This window comes from Ailuropoda melanoleuca, chromosome 5 (genome assembly GCF_002007445.2).
Source record: "Ailuropoda melanoleuca isolate Jingjing chromosome 5, ASM200744v2, whole genome shotgun sequence".
Taxonomy (NCBI): domain Eukaryota; kingdom Metazoa; phylum Chordata; class Mammalia; order Carnivora; family Ursidae; genus Ailuropoda; species Ailuropoda melanoleuca.
In genome coordinates this window covers 43,704,669-43,722,607 of record NC_048222.1, presented here as the reverse complement: position 1 = coordinate 43,722,607, position 17,939 = coordinate 43,704,669, and the positions used below count along the sequence as shown (strand labels likewise).

Here is a 17,939-nt window from a genome sequence, read left to right as displayed (position 1 = left end):
AGGGGCTGATGCAAGGGCCCTGGGGTGAGGGAACAAAGTAGGACACCCAGGGTGACAGAATAAATGAAAGGAGGGGTTCCCGCTCCCAGGAGCTGCTCCGTCATCTCCCAGCAAAGCTCACTCTCCGTGGGGAGGAGTGTTTCTGACGGGTCAAAGCGCCGTCAGAGTGAGACTAGCCTGAAAGCTCATTCCTTCTCAGTCAGCAGCTCCACTGGAGGTAACAAAAGCAGCCGACGCTCTGGTTCCTGAATTGGCTTTATTTCTCTGCATAAGGAACCCTGCACAGGCAATTCAAATTAAAACAAAATAAATATATGAATATTCATGTAAAACTGTCCTTTCTAATGAACAATTATACACAATGTACAATTTCATGTTCACTGGGTGGGTTTACAAAATGTACCATTCCCAACTAAAAATGCACCAAAATGGTTCCATGCAAACTTATCAAAAGTGACCAAAAATGTGGAGGGAAAAACCTGACTGAGAGCACTTTGTCTTTTTTTTGTACAATCACAGAAAAATAAAAACATCTAATCTCTTTGTTACATTTAGAGTAACTAAACGTGGCCACTGTTTATCATGTCTGTTTATGTTCCTAAACATCTACGTAGTTACCATAAAGTGTGTCCACATGAAACTGGAAGTGAGCATTACTGAGAAAGGGGGGCGGCGGCCCCCACGGTCAGTAGTCGGTGTCCGAGCCCTCGGCGTTGTCCACGTTCCGCGAGAGCATGTAGTTGTCCATGTCGATGGAGCGGCAGTTGTTGATGGCATAGCGCAGGCGCTCGGCCATGACCAGCTGGCTCGAGTAGGGGGGCAGGCGCAGCTGGAAGAAGCAGGTCTGTGAGGTAGGCAGACTGTCGTAAGGCTGTGGAGAGAGAGACCCGGAGCTGTGACTGCAGCATCGGAGTGTCAGAGGGGCACCCATTACCACCACCCGCAAATAAGCAAAGCACTTCTCCCAGCCTTCAAGACGGGCCCCACGGACAGGAGAGCAGGGCTGACTCGAGGGGAAGGAGACACTGGGCCGTGGTGGAGGAAACGTGGGCTCTGGTGTCCCACGGCCACGGAGGCTTCTGGCGGACAGGCTTCCTTCCTCTCCCCACCGCCCCCGTGGCCCCGTATGCCAAGCGCGAGCAAGCTCTGCCCCACAGGGCCACGTGAGAGAACAGGCTTCACACCAGGCCTACCACGGAAGGACCACGCCACAGAGCTCGGCCCTTTCACCAGGAGAATGCAGACCTGGAGCTGCTGCACGGATCCCCAACAGCGGTGAACCGGAAAGAACATGTGGGAGGGCCCCCGAGAGGGCCTTCTGCGTCCCTCGGCTGCCGGGGCTGCTCACACCAGGAAGGAGGAGGGAATTAAATGCTGGTCCGCCCGTTCAACGGACAGTGACGCAGTCATTCAAAAAGATAATCACAGCGGGCAGCGCAGGACAGAGCGCTTGGGACGGACTGCGACAGCGCACAGCGGCCCACGGCAGGCGTCCACGGGGGAAGGTGGAAGGGGCTGACACCGCTGCAGGGGTATATGCGCTCGGGCCCTCCCTGCAAACACCGTGATCTTCCACACCGTAGTAGTGATAGTGCATTTTTTTAGTTTACAGTAGTTCTTAAAGAGGGACTTGCCCTTTCTTCCTTGCTCAACTCCTTGACACTGGCCCTCCTTGGAGCCCTACACCTGGTGAGTGCGTTTCGAAGAGGTGGGAGATGGAGGGCCTGGAAGGCCTAGAAGCCTAACAGGGCGGGAGCCAGTGAGGACACAGAAAACTCAAATGTGGGAAAACCACAACCAGCAAAGACACTGAAGGGCAATGTCAACAGGTGCCTCTGCTTTGGAAGGTGGAGCAATGGTCTAAAGTCACAAAGGAGGGACCCACAGTGGTCAGTTTTCTGAGGCTGAAAAGCCTCAGGCAGGGGATTAGAGGTGGATTAACTCCTGGGATGGCAGGGGTAGCCTGGGCCGGACAGAAGGCAAGGGTTTTTTCCAGAGCTGAATAGAAGCAAACCGTTGCCTCCACCCACCTCTCTCTGAAGCAACAAAACAGATTTACAACTTATAGTTTCTGGCAAGTCATGTAGAAAATTTATAGAAAGGCTCTTTTCATAGCCCTTCCTGTGCGCAGCCTTTCCGGCAGGCCCAGCCCAGGAGTGCGGCCCAGGCGGGCAGCGTCAGGAGGCAGCGGGGAGGGATGGCTCTAGCTACAGCAACCTCCAGGAACAGTTACTGGAAAAACACCAGAACGACAGATGCTGCAACTGGCAGGGTGGGTCTTTATGTGAAGAGGCCCTACTTTCCTTACTGTTTCTGGAATAAACACCATGGGCCCTGCTCGAGGACTGCCCAGCGCTTGGGCAGTTGAGGAAGGAAAGAGAGAGAGAGCACACAGACACTTCTAACTTGATGCTGCGTTAAGGGATGTACCAAGCGTCCTGGAGGTAGACAGGAGAAGATCTAAATCTGCCCTCAGGAATGGTCAGGGGCAGCAGGAAAGCATCCAGGAGGGCTTCCTGGAGGAGATGACATTTGGTGTTGGGCCTAAAGGATGAGTAAGTGCTTGCCAGGCATATATGGAAAGGGGTGTGAAGGAGAACTTAAGCAGAGGGAACGGCCTACACGAAGGCACAGAAGTTTAGAAAAAGGCAAGCGGTCTGTTCTGGCAGGAGCACAGTGCGTGGTAAGAGGTGCTCCCGGACTGCTGGGGCAGAGGCTGGGCTGTGGAGGTATTTACAGGCCACTAGAGCAGTCGGCATTTATTCTGGGGTCAACGCAGGGGGGCCCCTCACGGTCTGAAGGAGAGTGACATGGTCGGATGGCTGCGTGAGAAAGAGGACTCCGGCAGCACTGCACATTTCAGCTGCTAAGCCCTTTTATTCCTAAGCCATCTGTCAAAGTGGCAGCTGGGCTGGCGCTCTGCAGCTGGGGCTTTTCATCAGGCCGCAGAGAAGCCGCACGCGCACCTTCGTGAAAACACTCGACCACGTCCGAGTGCACAAGTCACACAATGAAGAGGCACAGGAAACGAGAGGCAGAGGCAGCACGACGAGCCTCAGGAAGGTCCTGGAGGACTGAGCAAGGCAGCGGGTTGTAGTGTGCTTTCTACATCCACTTAGGGCTTTTTTTTCACTCATGTTTCTGAACAAGTTTTTCTGCTTGACTTTTTTAAAAATCTGGAAATTCCAAACATTAAGCCTGAATTGGCAGGCCTATCAGAGGGTCACAGTGTGGTTTTCCCCACAGGCAAGCGGCGGGGAGGCAGTGGGGCAGACGTGATGAGGACGGCACAGTAGCTTACTTACCCTATCAACCTTCATGATCTGAAATCTCTGAGAGATGTCAGCGGTGTTGGCCGGGAGCCGAGACCGTCCGGACACAAACCTCATGAAAAGCACGCGCTCCTCATTGGAGAACTCCTCCAGCGTGCGCCAGAACCACTGCACCAGCTGCTGCAGCTCGTCCACCTCCCGGTACCGCACCACTTTCTTCAGCACGTCCACGGAGATCTCGGGCATCCCACAGACCATCTGCTCCAGCTGCTTTGCCGTGAGCAGCGACAGCAGCGGCACGGGGACGATCCAGGACATCCCTTCTCGGACGGCAGCCACCTGCTCCCGGGAGAGGTCGTGCATCAGACACGGGCCCATCGCCCAAACCCTCCGCCTGTCCCCCAACACTTGAGGCGCACGTGGCCCGCTCCCCTGGCCGCCGACCCTTTGTCAGAGCTTCTCTCTGCCTGTGGGACTCGTACGCTCCTTCCGGTCCCAGGTTGAGCCCACCGAGGAGGCTGCCTTCTGCCCCCACAGAACTGAGGCCCAGTGCCAACGGCACGCACCCGTGTTCCTGAGCAGTGCGGCTGCTGCTCGGTCCCCTCGGCACAGCAGGACGCTCCTGGACGAGGTGTCCAGCGTCTACTGTTTCTCTCACTCATATTCTTCTTTTGAAAAGAGTTCTATCCTTTTTGTAAAACTTATTTGTGCTCGGGGCGCCTGGGTAGCGCAGTAGTTAGACGTCTGCCTTCGGCTCAGGGCGTGATCCCGGCGTTTCGGGATCGAGTCCCACATCAGGCTCCTCCGCTGGGAGCCTGCTTCTTCCTCTCCCTCCCCTGCTGTGTTCCCTCTCTCACTGGCTGTCTATCTCTGTCACATAAATAAATAAAATCTTTAAAAAAAAAAAAAACTTTATTTGTGCTCATTGTAGAAAAAAAAAAAAGAAAGTACAAAGACAAGAGTCAAACTAGCAAGGCCTCCCGTAGGAAGGACAGGGAGTTTAACCAGGAGACCTGGGGCCTGAGTCCCAGCCCCACCTCTTCTTTTACTTTAACTTTCTCATCCGAGAAATGAAGCAAATACCTGCTGCTCACACGACGATGAAAATTTTCAACACAAGTCTGTGTGACTTGCTGCTGCTTTTCTCCTAGCTTGGTGCCGAGAACAGGTTGGCCGGGGAGAGCGGAAGGGGAGCTGCCAGAGGCTACGCACACAGTCTGCTTCAGAAACACCCCAAGGTTGCACAGCAATGCGCACCCCACACACAGACTCATCGCTGTTCAAAATTTGTTCATAAACACTTCTTCACTCTTGGCCATCTCAGAACCATCAATGATAAAAAGCAAAAGGAAAAAATCTGAGGACCTGAGGACCCGAGCAGAAGCCACACCCTGGGGAAGGCCCTGAGGCTGTGACTGGTACAAGGGTGTCCTGCCTGGGGCCAGGGAACAGGACTGGCAGTGAGGGCAGTCTGGATGACACAAGCTGTCATGCCTGGTAGAATACAAACCAAAAGCTGTCTGGAAAAAAAAAACTGAGGCTGAGGTATGGGGCTGGCTGCTTGGCAGAGAACAAATGGGGACAGCTATGGGAAGAACACTGGGTTCTAAGAGACGAGGAAGAAGTGAAAGAGGAAGAAGGCCTCATTGCTGAGAAAGGAACAAAGCCACAGCAGAGTAGAGCACAGCTGGTAGAGACTGGAGGGGTAATCCGACCCTCAGAAGAGTCTAGACCCCACAGTTAAAGCTGGTTTGGGACCCTGGCTTTGCCTTGGGCACATCACTTCATTTCTCTGGACTCAGTGCCTTCATCCGTGAAATGGTGACAGTAATCCTTCTCTCACAGAGTAACTATAGGAAAAACTGCACATGCGGCAGCCCGGCCCCACACCTGCATGCAGGAGGTGATCGATATGTTTTTAGTCAGTTATTCACTCTGAGAATTAAAATTCTGAGCAACTGGAGACAAACCCTAAGCCCTGGCTGTGTACACAGCACTGCCCACAGGACCTGCCCTCACTAAGGGATAACAGTTTTCTGACTGGACTCAGTCCAAAGCCAGAGTCAAAGAAGGAAGCAGGAGGGAAGGGAGCAGAACATACATACTTCAAAGTATTACATAGCCTTTGAGCCTCAGTCTAGCTCTCAAGAAATCCCTAGCACACGATACAAATAAAGTATTACTAAAGTGGCTATTAAGGACTGTATAACCAAAAAACCATTTTTGGACAAAATGTCCATTTCTATGGTCACTCATCACACTTTCATCATTTATTATTAAATGCTTACTACATGTTAGCACGGAACAAGGATATTTAGGAGATAAAAATACACACACACACGTTTATATATAAATAATATAACGCATTCTTCACTCAAAGTCTTACAAGCTAATTGAAGAAACAAGATCCAAACTCTGTGGCCTAGTTCTTAGACCACAACACAGAAGTATCATGGTATCCTGAGAAATTTCTAAGTAACAAAAAAAAATTTCTACAGGCTATGGACTTGGAGAAGAGCTGGTCTGTGGAGGAGAGGCCTTTTCAGCTGAGGCCTGAAGGGACTGTAGCAGGAGGGGGAAGAGGCACTCATGTGGGACTGCAAGACCAGTGTTTAGGGGTTGATTTGCATGGGTCCTGACCAACCCAACTGGATGGGGACACTGGGTTGAGAACATTAAGAGATGAAGACAAGCAAGACTGAGGATGAGTGAGAAGGCAGGGTCTAAAGGCCTGGGTGAGTGCTTGGCTTCAATCCAACCAGTGACAATTCAGAGCTGTCCTAAGGCCTTGAGTAAGGAGATAGGAAACCCAGAGGTAAGGCCTGCAAAGTCTCTGAACAGGGGCTGAAAGATAGATACAAATTAACTGACATGGTAGTTCATACACCCAAATTCAGCAGTAACCAGTTAGCTCTTGTTTGAAGACAACTGCAAACACTGACATGCATGTCCCAATGTCTCAGCTCACCTGTCGGTCCATTTCATGGAGTCGATATTCTATGGCCCTCTCCACATACTCCTTCCTGTTGGAAAATGTCAGCGGGATACTATTTCCCCCAGGGATTATTGGAACCATTTTGCCATCAGCGCTCTGGCCAACAAAAGAATCAAGAGGAATCATCTGAGGAAAGAAAACAAATTTTTTTTACTTAAAAAAAAAGTACATTATGCACAAATATAGCAAAAAAATAACAATATTAAGAATTTGGGGAATAGGGTGGTGCAGTCAGTTAAGCATCGGACTCTTGGTTTTGGCTCTGGTCCTGATCTCAGGGTCATGGGACTGAACCCAGCATTGGGCTCCACATTCAGTGCAGTCTGCTTGGGATTCTCTCTCTCCCTCTCCCTCTACCCCTCCCACTCGTGCTCACACTCTCTCTCTCCCTCTCTCATATAAATAAATAAATCTTAAAAAAAAAAAGAATTTTAAGGATAAAAATGATGAATCGAGGTAGCTAATCGCGGCACTTAGGCGGAAGGGAACACGCTGACTCATCTGGCTGTAGTTAGTAATTTCTCGGTCCTCAAACCAGGTGTGACGAACTCTGGGCACCCCAGGCCTCCCTCTCCAACTGGGTTCCCTTGCTCGTCCGTTCCGCAGGCAGAGAATGGACCGAGGAGGAAGGAGCAGCAGCGGGGCGCTGGTGCCAACCCTGCCCACGAACAGTTCTTTAAACCTCCGGGGCTGAGCTGCCAGGACAGCAATGGGACACGCGGTGAGTCTTCCACAGAAAAGTCCTCGTCTAGCAGACACGGACTGGCCGAGACGTACCTCATGGAAACTCCCCTCGGTGATCCCACTGTCTTCAATGTGAAGAATGCTGTTGAGGGTTTGCACGTAGAGCAGGTCCACCTCCTCCAGGTCTTCCAGAGCGAGTGGGACACAGCACAGCTGCTTCCACACCACAGGGGCCAAGTGGAGGTCCAGAGGCTTCTTTGTGCGAATGGCAACCCCCATTAAAATTCCCAAGAACTTAAACTGCATTAAGTGTTCGTCAAGGCAGGCAGAGGGGTTAAAAAGGAACCTGCAAAATTGAAGGAAATGCTTCAAATAAAACTGTCCTCGTTTCTATTGGAAATAAGTTATCAGACAGCTGCAGCATTTGTCCAGGCCTGTGCTGTTCAATATGGCAGTCATCTGCCAGATGGGGCTACTCAAATTAAGTACATAAAACGTAATGGAGTTCTTCAAGGACGCTAACCACATTTCAAGTGCCCAACAGCCACACGTGCCTGAAGCCTACTCTTTTGGAGAGCACAGGGACCATACTTTGAATTATTTTCAGAAGAACCATAAAAGGGCAACTGAATGGTCCATTAGTCCCTGAGCTACCTGCTCCAGGATGCCCTATTTCCTAAAATCATTTCATTTTATCATTTACAAGTCTGCGAAGCAGGATCCAAAATTCAAGGTTTGGCAAATATGGGCGTAACACAGAACTGCTAATACTAAGTGCTGTGATTTGACAGCATATCAAATCTTCCTGATGAATTTTGATGCAGAGAATTCTTTGTGGGGACGTCACGCGGGCCTTCAGAAACACAAAATACGTCAGGTTTCATTATCAAGTCTGGGTTTCCCCTACCCCTCAATATTATCGGTGAGTTGGTCCCATGATAGAGACATGATGGAAGTGCCTCAGTTTCCTTACCTGTGAAAAGGGAGTAATAATAGTTCCCACTCCTTTGGGTTCTAATGAGGATTCAGTGGGATAATATATGTAGAGTGCTCAGAGCAGTGCCCGGCACACAGTTAGTAGTCAGTGAGTGAGCTAGACAGTCAGTAAGCACCTGATGACCGTCTTACCTATCCCGATTGTAGCCCACTTCTGCGGTAGCATTGGGAGAGGGTATGAGAAGGTCGACAATACCAGTTTCAAGTTCCTGTAAAGGAAAGAGTATTTTGAGAAATGACAATCAAATGTATCACAAGAACAAACTAATTACATTAAAGATCATACTGAAAAGAGATTATTTTGAGGAATTTATAATGTTACGGGACAGCCCGCCATCTCTATAATTTTTGTGGCTTTAATTTAAAATGAAATTACAAACATCCCCCATGTAGAAAATAGCCTGCAGTATGCAGAACTAAGATAAGAAAGTCAATCCAGGGCAGGAGCTGGGGTATCTGTGAGCAGGGTATAGTGATATTCAAATAGACCAAACAGACAATAGCCAAAAGTTACTCTAGTCACAGGATTTATTAGAAAAATCCTGCTACTAGGCAAAGCAGGAAGGGTCAGAGTTGACCTGGAAGCAAAGTTGCCACATTAGACACCAAATAAGAACTGGTCCAAACTCTTAGGATTTGTTTTTCAATTCCACTAGAGCCTGGGAGTTGTACTTCATTCTAAAAGCACCAGAATTATCAGAGCACATGGGGGGTCCTGGATTTGTCAATTACATAAATGTAAATATGTGTCATCATTGTTTCCTCTGCCAGTATCAGAGCAAGACGGTCAGTCACTGGTGGAGAATCAGGCACTGACATGTACTCAGTAAGGTATCTTCACACATCATGTCACAAACCCTTGCTATAATTCACCTATGCAGCATGATTCACCAGCAGCATGATTTTTATGTAAGGCTCACAAATGCTTCCTTGCTACATTCACACGAACATGTCAGACAGAGTAGTCACTGGAAATGGTAAAACAGCCACCACCTGTATAGATGACTTAGCAGGGGGACACCACATGAATATACCTGGCACATCTCCGTGATCGTGTCATCAAACACTCCCCCGGCGTCATCGGCCCCTTCTCCAACCAGCTTCACCTTCCACGCTCGCGAGGGCAGACGGAGGTCTGATGCATTCAGTTTAACTACTTGTCTTGCTATTTGGACAAAGATGGGCTTACACTTCCGTCCTCTTCAAAAGAAAGGGAAAACAGAATGAAATACTACTCTCCCTAACTTTCCCAAACCACCACTTGAAGGTATCTTCCCCTCACTGAGCGGACAAGCCAGCTTGTAACAACAGCTGAACAGTGTGCTAGGCCCACCGCGACCACACTGGGTACTACTAAGCACTGTTACTCTCCTAGTTTGCAACCCAGGACGCTAAAGCTCAGAGAGATTAATTAGTAACCACGTTCATCTAAAAAAGTGCTAGCTAGCTAGTGAAACATACACACATCTGCTCACCTGGTTGATATCCTCTTTACAGTAATTTGAGGTCCATAGTTTTTGCCTTGAACCATGGTCTTTCCTATGGAGCGCACCATCGGGAGGGTGTAGACTCTTGGGGCTAACAAAGGCCGAAGCTGCCCCTGGACAATGCCCCACGTGCCAGCATTGTAGTGAGACGTGCTGCTCTGTAACAGAAAGGGAGCTTACCAGAGATGGCACAATCTAAGGCTTACCAGAAAGAACACTTCTCACTTTTAGAAAACAATTCTTTTTGATTTAAAAGCATAAACCTGGATAGCAGTAACTATTGATAACTTTTAAAAAATATTTTTGCTGATAAAATAAATGATTATTATTTTTTAAAACTTGGAAAATACAGAAAAGGACCCATACACGTGTGCACACGGACTCCTCTGCAACGTGCATGATCACTGTCATCTGTTTCCCTCCACTTCCCTTCCATGTGTGCAGACAAGCCTTTCTCACATTGTTGAGAACACACTATGCAATTTTCTGCTGCTTTTCTTGCTTAACGTTTTATCAAAAACATTTCTCCCGCTAATTACAAACAGTTTTCTAACATTCTGTTCAGTGCTGCACAGTATTCTGCTGCCTGGCTGATTACCTATCTCTAACAATGATCTGTCCAATCTCTCATATGCCCCATGACGGGTTACCCAAGGATTTCTAACAGTTTTACAAACTGATACGCATTTTGGCAGGCATACTGACACATTACACAAACAAACAAACATAGCCAGCTTGCTTTCTTCCTAAATTACTAGGCTGTGCTATAAAGACGGTCAAATCAGCCAAATTTATTTGTCTCCCCCACAGGACCCAGAATGCTCATTTGTGAGGCCATCAGGAAGTCTCCGTGACGTGTCAGACTCATCTAGACAGCCACTGTGACAGTGGTGCTAACACCTGTGTGTGCCTGAGTTTTAAAATCACACATTGGACTTTATAGAAAATACATGTTTAACCATTCATATTTCCTTGAGCTCTGGACAAACCACAACATAGAAGGAAGACTACTCTGTGTCCGGCAGCACAGTCCCCGGTATCTGGACTATCCCCAAACTAGCAGTAAAATGAAACGGAACTGCTGCCTTTTTTACATCTCTCGGGAGCTGAGGGTAAAAAGTATTAGCCATGGAAGAATACTCCTGGGACCTGCTGAGCACGTCACGGGCAGTGCTCCCCAAGCCAACACATTACCTGGTTGTTAGGGCTGAGGTTCAGCAGCCTCCAGGACGAGTACATGAGGTCAGAGAAGTGGTACAGCAGCCGGAGCCGGGCCCTCGCGGTGTGGATGCTCACCTCCCTGAGTGCCCCATACTGGGGGGGCACGGCATCGGGCAGGCCCAGCTGCAGGGGCACGGACACACCTGCCCAGAGAGCAAGCACACTCTTGTAAAGGAAAAGGCACTGTTCTCATTTTCAGTATTTTGAATTTTCAAAGACACAGAGAAATTGAGATAAGTGTACAATGAACACCCATTCCTACGACCTAAATTCTAGAAATAATATTTGCCTATATTTGCTTCACCACATATTTATCAGTTCCTCTCTCCACCAATTAATCTTTATGTTTTGATGCACATGTGTTGGTTTTTAAGACATCTTTTTAAATTTATCATTATGGAAATTTTTTTCTTTTTTAATTTAGTTTCCCATTTAACTATGGGACTTAAACAGTTCCTTCACTAAAGAACAAAAAAAGGGGCACCCAGGTGGCTCAGTCAGTTAAGCGTCCACCTTCGGCTCATCCCAGGATCAAGCCCCATATCGGGCTCCCTGCATGGTAGGGAGCCTGCTTCTCTCCCTCTGCCCCTCTCCCTTGCTCATGTTGTCTCTCTTACTCTCTCTTTCAAATAAATAAATAAAATCTTAAAAAAAGGAACAAAAACAAAAAAACCAAATCCTTCCTTTTGTATTCAATAGCTGCCATCTTCATAAAACGTAAGATGTGAGCCAGGACTAGGTAGGCAATTCTGGAAAATGGAAACAGGCAACTCAGCAGTTACCTCCCACACTTACTAGGATCTGACAGAAAGGGACCATGATGAGTGCATGATTCATGAAAGCTTTGTACTGTGGGAATAAGAGCTCGTCGAAGCCAAGACTAGAAGCCAAGACTGTACTCATGGTTAGCCTCTTATTAAAAACTTAGAGTAAACCTACAACACTCACCTTGTTTGAGTTTCATGTAAAGATTTGTACAGCTCAATTCCCAGTTTATTTTTATTCTCAATTAATTTCATTAATACTATTGATAAAAGCTAACATTTATTGAGTATTTCTATGTGCTGAGCACTATTCGAAGAGCTTCACGCAAATTGTTTCATTTAATCCTATAGCTCTTTACAACAGGGGCTATTATCATCCCATTTAACAGACAAGGAAACGGAGTCTTAAGATCACTCAGCTTGTAAGTGGAGAAGCTAGGATTCGACCCTGGCAACATGGCTCCAGGTCTGGACTTTAGCCAGCACACTGCAGAGCCTCTCTCCTGAAGTGGGAGTGAGATCTCTGTAAGATGAAGAGGACCCTAAGTACCTGAAATTGTCAGTGTGTGAGCAACGCTGCTCATTGTGGACTCTGCTCATCAGAAAACGTCTCCTGCTTCTTTGGAATCTACTTGGTAGTCCTAATTTGCTCCTTTAGGCTATTTGAAAGAAAAAAATCTCTATGATTGACTGAGAAGCAGAGGTCAGCAAAAAGGGAAGAGAATGCTGAGTTCCCATGCATAAGGTTGCTTCAAGGAAACCAGTCCCAGACACACCAGAGGAGAGTATAAAAAAAGGGCTTAAGGGCCTGAGACAGAAATAGCCCAAATGTAAAGAAATGTGTAGGAATGATAAATGCCCCATTGGAAGACAGAGCCAACTGGAGAGTACTCAGTAGAATGTGAAGTACATATATACACATTTTATTTTCTTCATATCTTTTTTTTTTAAGATTTATCTATTTGAGAGAAAGAGAGCGAGCACAAGCCAGAGGGAGAAGCAGACTCCCTGCTGAGCAGGAAACCAGTTGTGGGGCTCGATCCAGGACCCCTGAGATCACGACCTGAGCCGAAGGCAAACACTTACCTGACTGAGCCACCCAGGTGCCCCTTTATTATCTTTTTGTAGCTCTACAAGGATTGCATAATAAACAAAAAGGTAGAAACTGCCTGTCGGTTCTATTACATGTGGGAGTAAAATGGCAACATTTTTTTCCTTTCCTTTTTTTTCTTCTTTCTTTTTTTTCCGCTGTGCCAATGCACAGAAAACATCATGTTTCAAATGGTTAACTGGGGTGAAGAATCTAACAAATGGTCTCAGACCTCTGAATCTTTACTCTTAATAGCAGGCCTTAGAAAACTATGACTTATCACTTCTTTTATGTATGAAAAATTACTTATTGCTGCTCTAAAATTATACATTTTTGCTTGCCTAAGTGATTCGGGGGTGCAGAGAGGAAGTGCTCTGTGATGAAGCCTGCAGGAGAATCACCTGCTACAAAAGTATTTACAGTGCTGGTAGCACAAAGAGCGCTCTGGTTGTGTGTGGGGGCCTGGTGGGCTCAGCACGATGCCTGGGTGCAGTCCGAAACTGGCAAGCAGACAGTGCGGCTGGGCCTCTACAGGAGAAGCTGCAGGGGCACGGATATTTCATCTCTCACCCGGTGCTCTCGGCGGGACAGGCGGTGCTGTCCAGGCAGCACTGTGGCAGCGGCCAGCTGAGATCTGCCGAACATTTTTCCCTTGCAAAACTGTTACCAGGGTTGGTTCTCGAACGTGGTTGGTGTGGCCTAAGCCAAGCTGGGAATAAATTACAAAAACAGAGAGTCAATTAACAAGAGGAAGAGAGGAAGCCAAGATGATGCTATCTGCCTTAGGTGGTAGCAGATATAAATAAATATCTATACCAAGCAACAGCATCAAAATAATGAAATTAATTCTGATTATCTCTATCAGAATAGTCCTCACAGCTCAGACTGTCTCCTAAAAACTTAGGTGCAACAAGGCCATTCCAAATCTAGCAGGTGAGTCTTAATGACGGAACACATCCTTGGATTCCACTTCTAGAGGGGAAATAATTCTTGGAAAGTTAAAAAAGTAACAGAATCATCTATAGAGCTTTTATTTAAAACACACTGATTTCCTTTTAACATGGACTGCCTGGGTAACAATAAATAAACAATTATAAAAACATACACAGAAGCAGAATCTCATTTCCAGATCTCTGTTCTTAGGGTGTGAGTGAGATACCCAATGTTCCAGCGGCTAAGGAGCCCAACATCATTAGGGAAGATCATGTCAAGCCCTGCCAGCGAACTCCCTAGGGCGTCTTCAGCAACAACTCTCTTCTCATTAAGACAATGTACAACCATAATGACGAGCAGCTTCCTCATCTGTTAACATAGCGATGAGGTGATCACAGAGTCAAACTGAGGCTACTATGAATAACAATGGAGACCCTGAGCTTGAGGGGCTCCTGGCTCTGTGGGCAGACAGACCCAGAGAAGATTTATGGAGGAAGGGGACGTGGCCCTGCATGCAGGGCTGAAAGCCACTGTAGCAGCAGACATCCCAGACATCTCCCACCCAAATCTTTCCCTCCTTCATATATAGGGTAGGCTGAACACATCAACTTCTTGAATCTTCTCTCAACCTCTCAGAGGCTCAGTTTATTCCTCTGTAGAATGGGGATGATAAGATTTCCTACACAAACAGAAATATACTACGTACAGTACTATGTTCTGTTATTAAATATAGAAGTATTATTATTTCATTCTTTTCATGTTCCAGATCAACTAATGCTCCCAGGACCTAATCTCACATATTACCGCAGTAAAAACAATGATGATGATAGTAGCAAATACCAGTAAAGTGCTGCTTACTATGCGCCAGGCCCTTTTTTAACGAGTGTAGACACACACATATACTCAGTTAATTCCCTTAATCACTTTGCTATACCATCAGATGTTTTTTCAAACCACGGTATAATATTTACTTGGCCACAATCAAGAGAGAGACATAAACAACTGGATTCACAAATAAATCTGTCCCATGGCAAAGTGATGCGTGTGAGGGATTGTGGTAGATCTTATGAGTTGCCTAGCTTATCCTTCTCCCAAATGAGGAACACTATCAGAATTTTAGAATATGAGAGGACAAGCAAGATAAATATTCACCTGCCCTTCTGAATTGCTCCCCCAGGCATATACATCCCCAGTTGATGCCAAAGCAAGTGTGTGCTCAGCTCCAACGGCCACGTCTTCGATGACCACGCCAGCCAGAACAGGGATCTGCTGTGGTCGATTATGATTGCGAGCACGCCCTTCTGGCAAGCCTATCAAGCGATCTGAAAAAACAGTTAAGAGGAAATTTATGGATGGGACACGACAGTCCTTTTGTGTTTTCTAATGAGTCATTTAACTTTTCTGGTGGAATGACAATGACATATTTAACCCATGATGGCAAAAGCTGCCATTCTGGTACGGTATACTGGATCCTGAGTGAATGAAGTTTGAAACAATACCTTTGCAAAATGTCACAGACTCCTTATTTATGAAATAAACGAATCTAAAATTAGCAGCTTATTTCAAACCAAGAGCACCTCCAGCATCCTCCTATTTGAGAGGACTGGCACGTAGGTATGAAAGATCTGACAGTTCTTGCATTCTAAGTAAAGAGATCACTCAACTTGTCTTGTCCTCAAACTTCCAGCCAACCTCTCCTTCACCTTTGCTGCCAAACTTCTAGAAAGTGCAGGCCAGCCCCTGTTGCCCCACATCCTCTAGAACTATTTGGCATGGCCACCTTCTGCAGCCCACCTTCCACTCTCACCACTGCACTGAGGCTATATTCTCAAAAAAGCCACGAGTAGCTCCTAACTGCCTACGGCAGCAGCCTCTTCTCAGGCTCCGGCCCCCAGAGCCCAGCATAAGCTTCTGCTGATCTGGCCTCAGCGCCTCCTATCCCACAGAGACTCTGCACTATCCTGGCTCACTGGCTACCTCTCTCTCCACTCCTTTCAAAGCCAACTCTCCTGAGTCCTCTTTCTGTGCTCACCTGCCCTTTACTCACATTCCCCAGAGTTCTATGCACTTTTTTTATTCTACACTCTCTCCCTGAGTTTCTTAGAGCCTATTAACATGGTTTTAAATACTGTCATTATGGAAATCTACATCTCTATAACCAATCTCTTTGCAGTTCCAGATCCAATTCCCCAATAACTTGCTAGACATCTCTATACATATACCTAGAGTATATAGCCCCAACTCAGTATGACCAAAACCAAGTTCCTTACCTAGATCCCCAAAACCAGCTCCCTGTCCTCAGTTAGTAACATCGTTTTCTTCCAAGACTAGAAACCTCACTCATGACTTATTTCTTCCCCTTCCTCGTATCTGCCTTATACCCTTCTCAGTCACTACAGCTTGCCAAGAAGTTCTACTTAAGAAGGTGAGTATATTGCCAGGGAATCACACCGTGGATGCTTGGATTAAGAATCCACTCAAGATCTGAACCCTGGGGGCGCCTGGGTGGCACAGCGGTTAAGCGTCTGCCTTCGGCTCAGGGCGTGATCCCGGCGTTATGGGATCGAGCCCCACATCAGGCTCCTCTGCTGTGAGCCTGCTTCTTCCTCTCCCACTCCCCCTGCTTGTGTTCCCTCTCTCGCTGGCTGTCTCTATCTCTGTTAAATAAATAAATAAAATCTTTAAAAAAAAAAAAAAAAAAAGATCTGAACCCTGAATGCCTATGAATTCCTAAGACCTGAACCTCCATTCCCTGGAAGGGCTGGGGAATTAGACAGGATCCAGAGGCACGCCAGTGGTCAGAACTGTTTACAGCAGCACAGTGCAGGCAGCAGAAAGCAGGATGGGAAGGGCTTTGGCGGGGATTCTGCTAGCACAGCGAAGGCTCTGGCATGCGAGGCCATTAATGGGGAGGAGAGCTTGTCCTTATGACAAAGTTCAGGAAAGAGGAGAAAAGTAGCTAGTGAATGAAGGTCATAGTGGCCATTCATTAGCCAGAACAAAAAATAATTCTATTTAGAGCACTTTCTATAAAACTGGAAGGTAAATGTTTCTATAATACATGTACACATGAAACAAGCAATGTAATGCCTGGAAAATGCCTTACCTTGACCAAAGGTATACACATGACCATCTTTGGTCAATGCAACAGAAAACTGAGTTCCACAAGCAACCTTTTTTATTCCAATTCCACAAAGGACATCAACTTTCTACAAAATATAAGTATAAAGCACATACTTTAAAAAGGAAAATAAAACACTTTTGAATTTGCCTACTAGCATTTATATATAAACTCAAGGACTATTTTCTAATAAAAATACTAATCGTCACTTACCTGTTTCCACCCAAAACCGCACTCCTAAATGGTATTTTCTCATACTGCTCTACAAATTACCTGAATTTGTGGGAGGGAGTGTTGAGGAGGGGCATTTGACTAAAATCCCCAGGACCTCATGTGAGTGGAATCATTCCCTGCGCAACAGAGACCAAAGAGAATCCTGCAGCCTTTTAAACAATACTATGGGACCATATAAAGCCATGGGCTGCTCCCAGCTAGACTTTTTCTACTTTCAGAAGTGATAATAACTGCTTTACATGGGCCCCCAGAGATGGCTTCCTGGCTTTCCACATACCTAGCTGAATATTCACTAGTCTAGCTATCAATATATTACAGATTATATACAATAGGGCATCTAGAGTTGAAATATACATTAAATATTTGTAAATAATGCTGCTTGTTAAATGTGTTAGGAAAACCCACTGAAAGATCTGCACAGAAGTTCTTCTGCAGAGCCAAGAAATCTATAATGTGAATATTAGCTTATTATTTCCTTTTTTGTTATTTTTTGAAAGGAGGCACATACCCTATAAATTAGGGGTAATAATCAGCTAAAATGGCAGCCGCAAGCAGAAGGATACAAAAAATTGTTCAAGGTTCCCTCCCTCAGCCACCCTGGAGATATGTCGATAACTATTTCTTCTCTAACATGGGAGACAATCCTACGTGGCTCAGCCTGTGTATGGGGACAAAGGCTTACCCCTGCACAATTTTTACACCCAGTTTAGTGATTAACGGCTTATTGAAAATCAAGATCTAGAACGCTGGACATTTAAAAGTAAGCAACAGAAACTTCTAAACTTCATTATGAATTACCCAAATGTTAAAGGGAAATTACTTCCAACTAAAAAGAGGCACTGACGTAGACCAAAGCGACACTGTCTAGAGTAAAGACAATACTGACCTGAGGGGAAGATTTTGCAGTGGAATTTCCTAAGCCTAGTTTTCCATAGTCCCCATCTCCAAAAGCCCACACCATGGAGCCATCCGCCGATACTGCCAAAGTGTGGTTTAAGCCACAAGCCACCTAAAGAAATAACAGGGTATTCAGTAAGGCAAAATCATAGCACCTAAACCATATACCTGTTTCTGGGATTCTTTTTCTCCACTTCAGTGAAAAACTTGGCTATATATATTTATTTTAATTTCAGTGCCTTCTG

The 17,939-nt window shown here is 46.4% G+C and overlaps 1 protein-coding gene across 7 annotated transcripts in view; it reads right to left on the bottom strand.

Moving 5' to 3' along the window:
* Positions 1-237: 237 nt before the first annotated feature.
* The window catches only part of HERC1 (HECT and RLD domain containing E3 ubiquitin protein ligase family member 1), a 177,575-nt gene continuing 159,873 nt past the window's right edge, over positions 238-17,939 (bottom strand). For all 7 annotated transcript variants that reach the window (XM_034660855.1, XM_034660861.1, XM_034660859.1 and 4 more), the window contains 12 exons: positions 17,684-17,806; positions 16,549-16,651; positions 14,595-14,764; positions 13,080-13,218; positions 10,629-10,798; positions 9,423-9,592; positions 8,982-9,147; positions 8,080-8,156; positions 7,045-7,297; positions 6,241-6,393; positions 3,306-3,611; positions 238-871 (listed from right to left, as the gene is read on the bottom strand). In XM_034660855.1, coding sequence (XP_034516746.1) covers positions 686-871; positions 3,306-3,611; positions 6,241-6,393; positions 7,045-7,297; positions 8,080-8,156; positions 8,982-9,147; positions 9,423-9,592; positions 10,629-10,798; positions 13,080-13,218; positions 14,595-14,764; positions 16,549-16,651; positions 17,684-17,806 — 2,016 coding nt within the window. In that variant the 3' untranslated portion in view covers positions 238-685. The remainder of the gene's footprint in view (positions 872-3,305; positions 3,612-6,240; positions 6,394-7,044; positions 7,298-8,079; positions 8,157-8,981; positions 9,148-9,422; positions 9,593-10,628; positions 10,799-13,079; positions 13,219-14,594; positions 14,765-16,548; positions 16,652-17,683; positions 17,807-17,939) is intronic.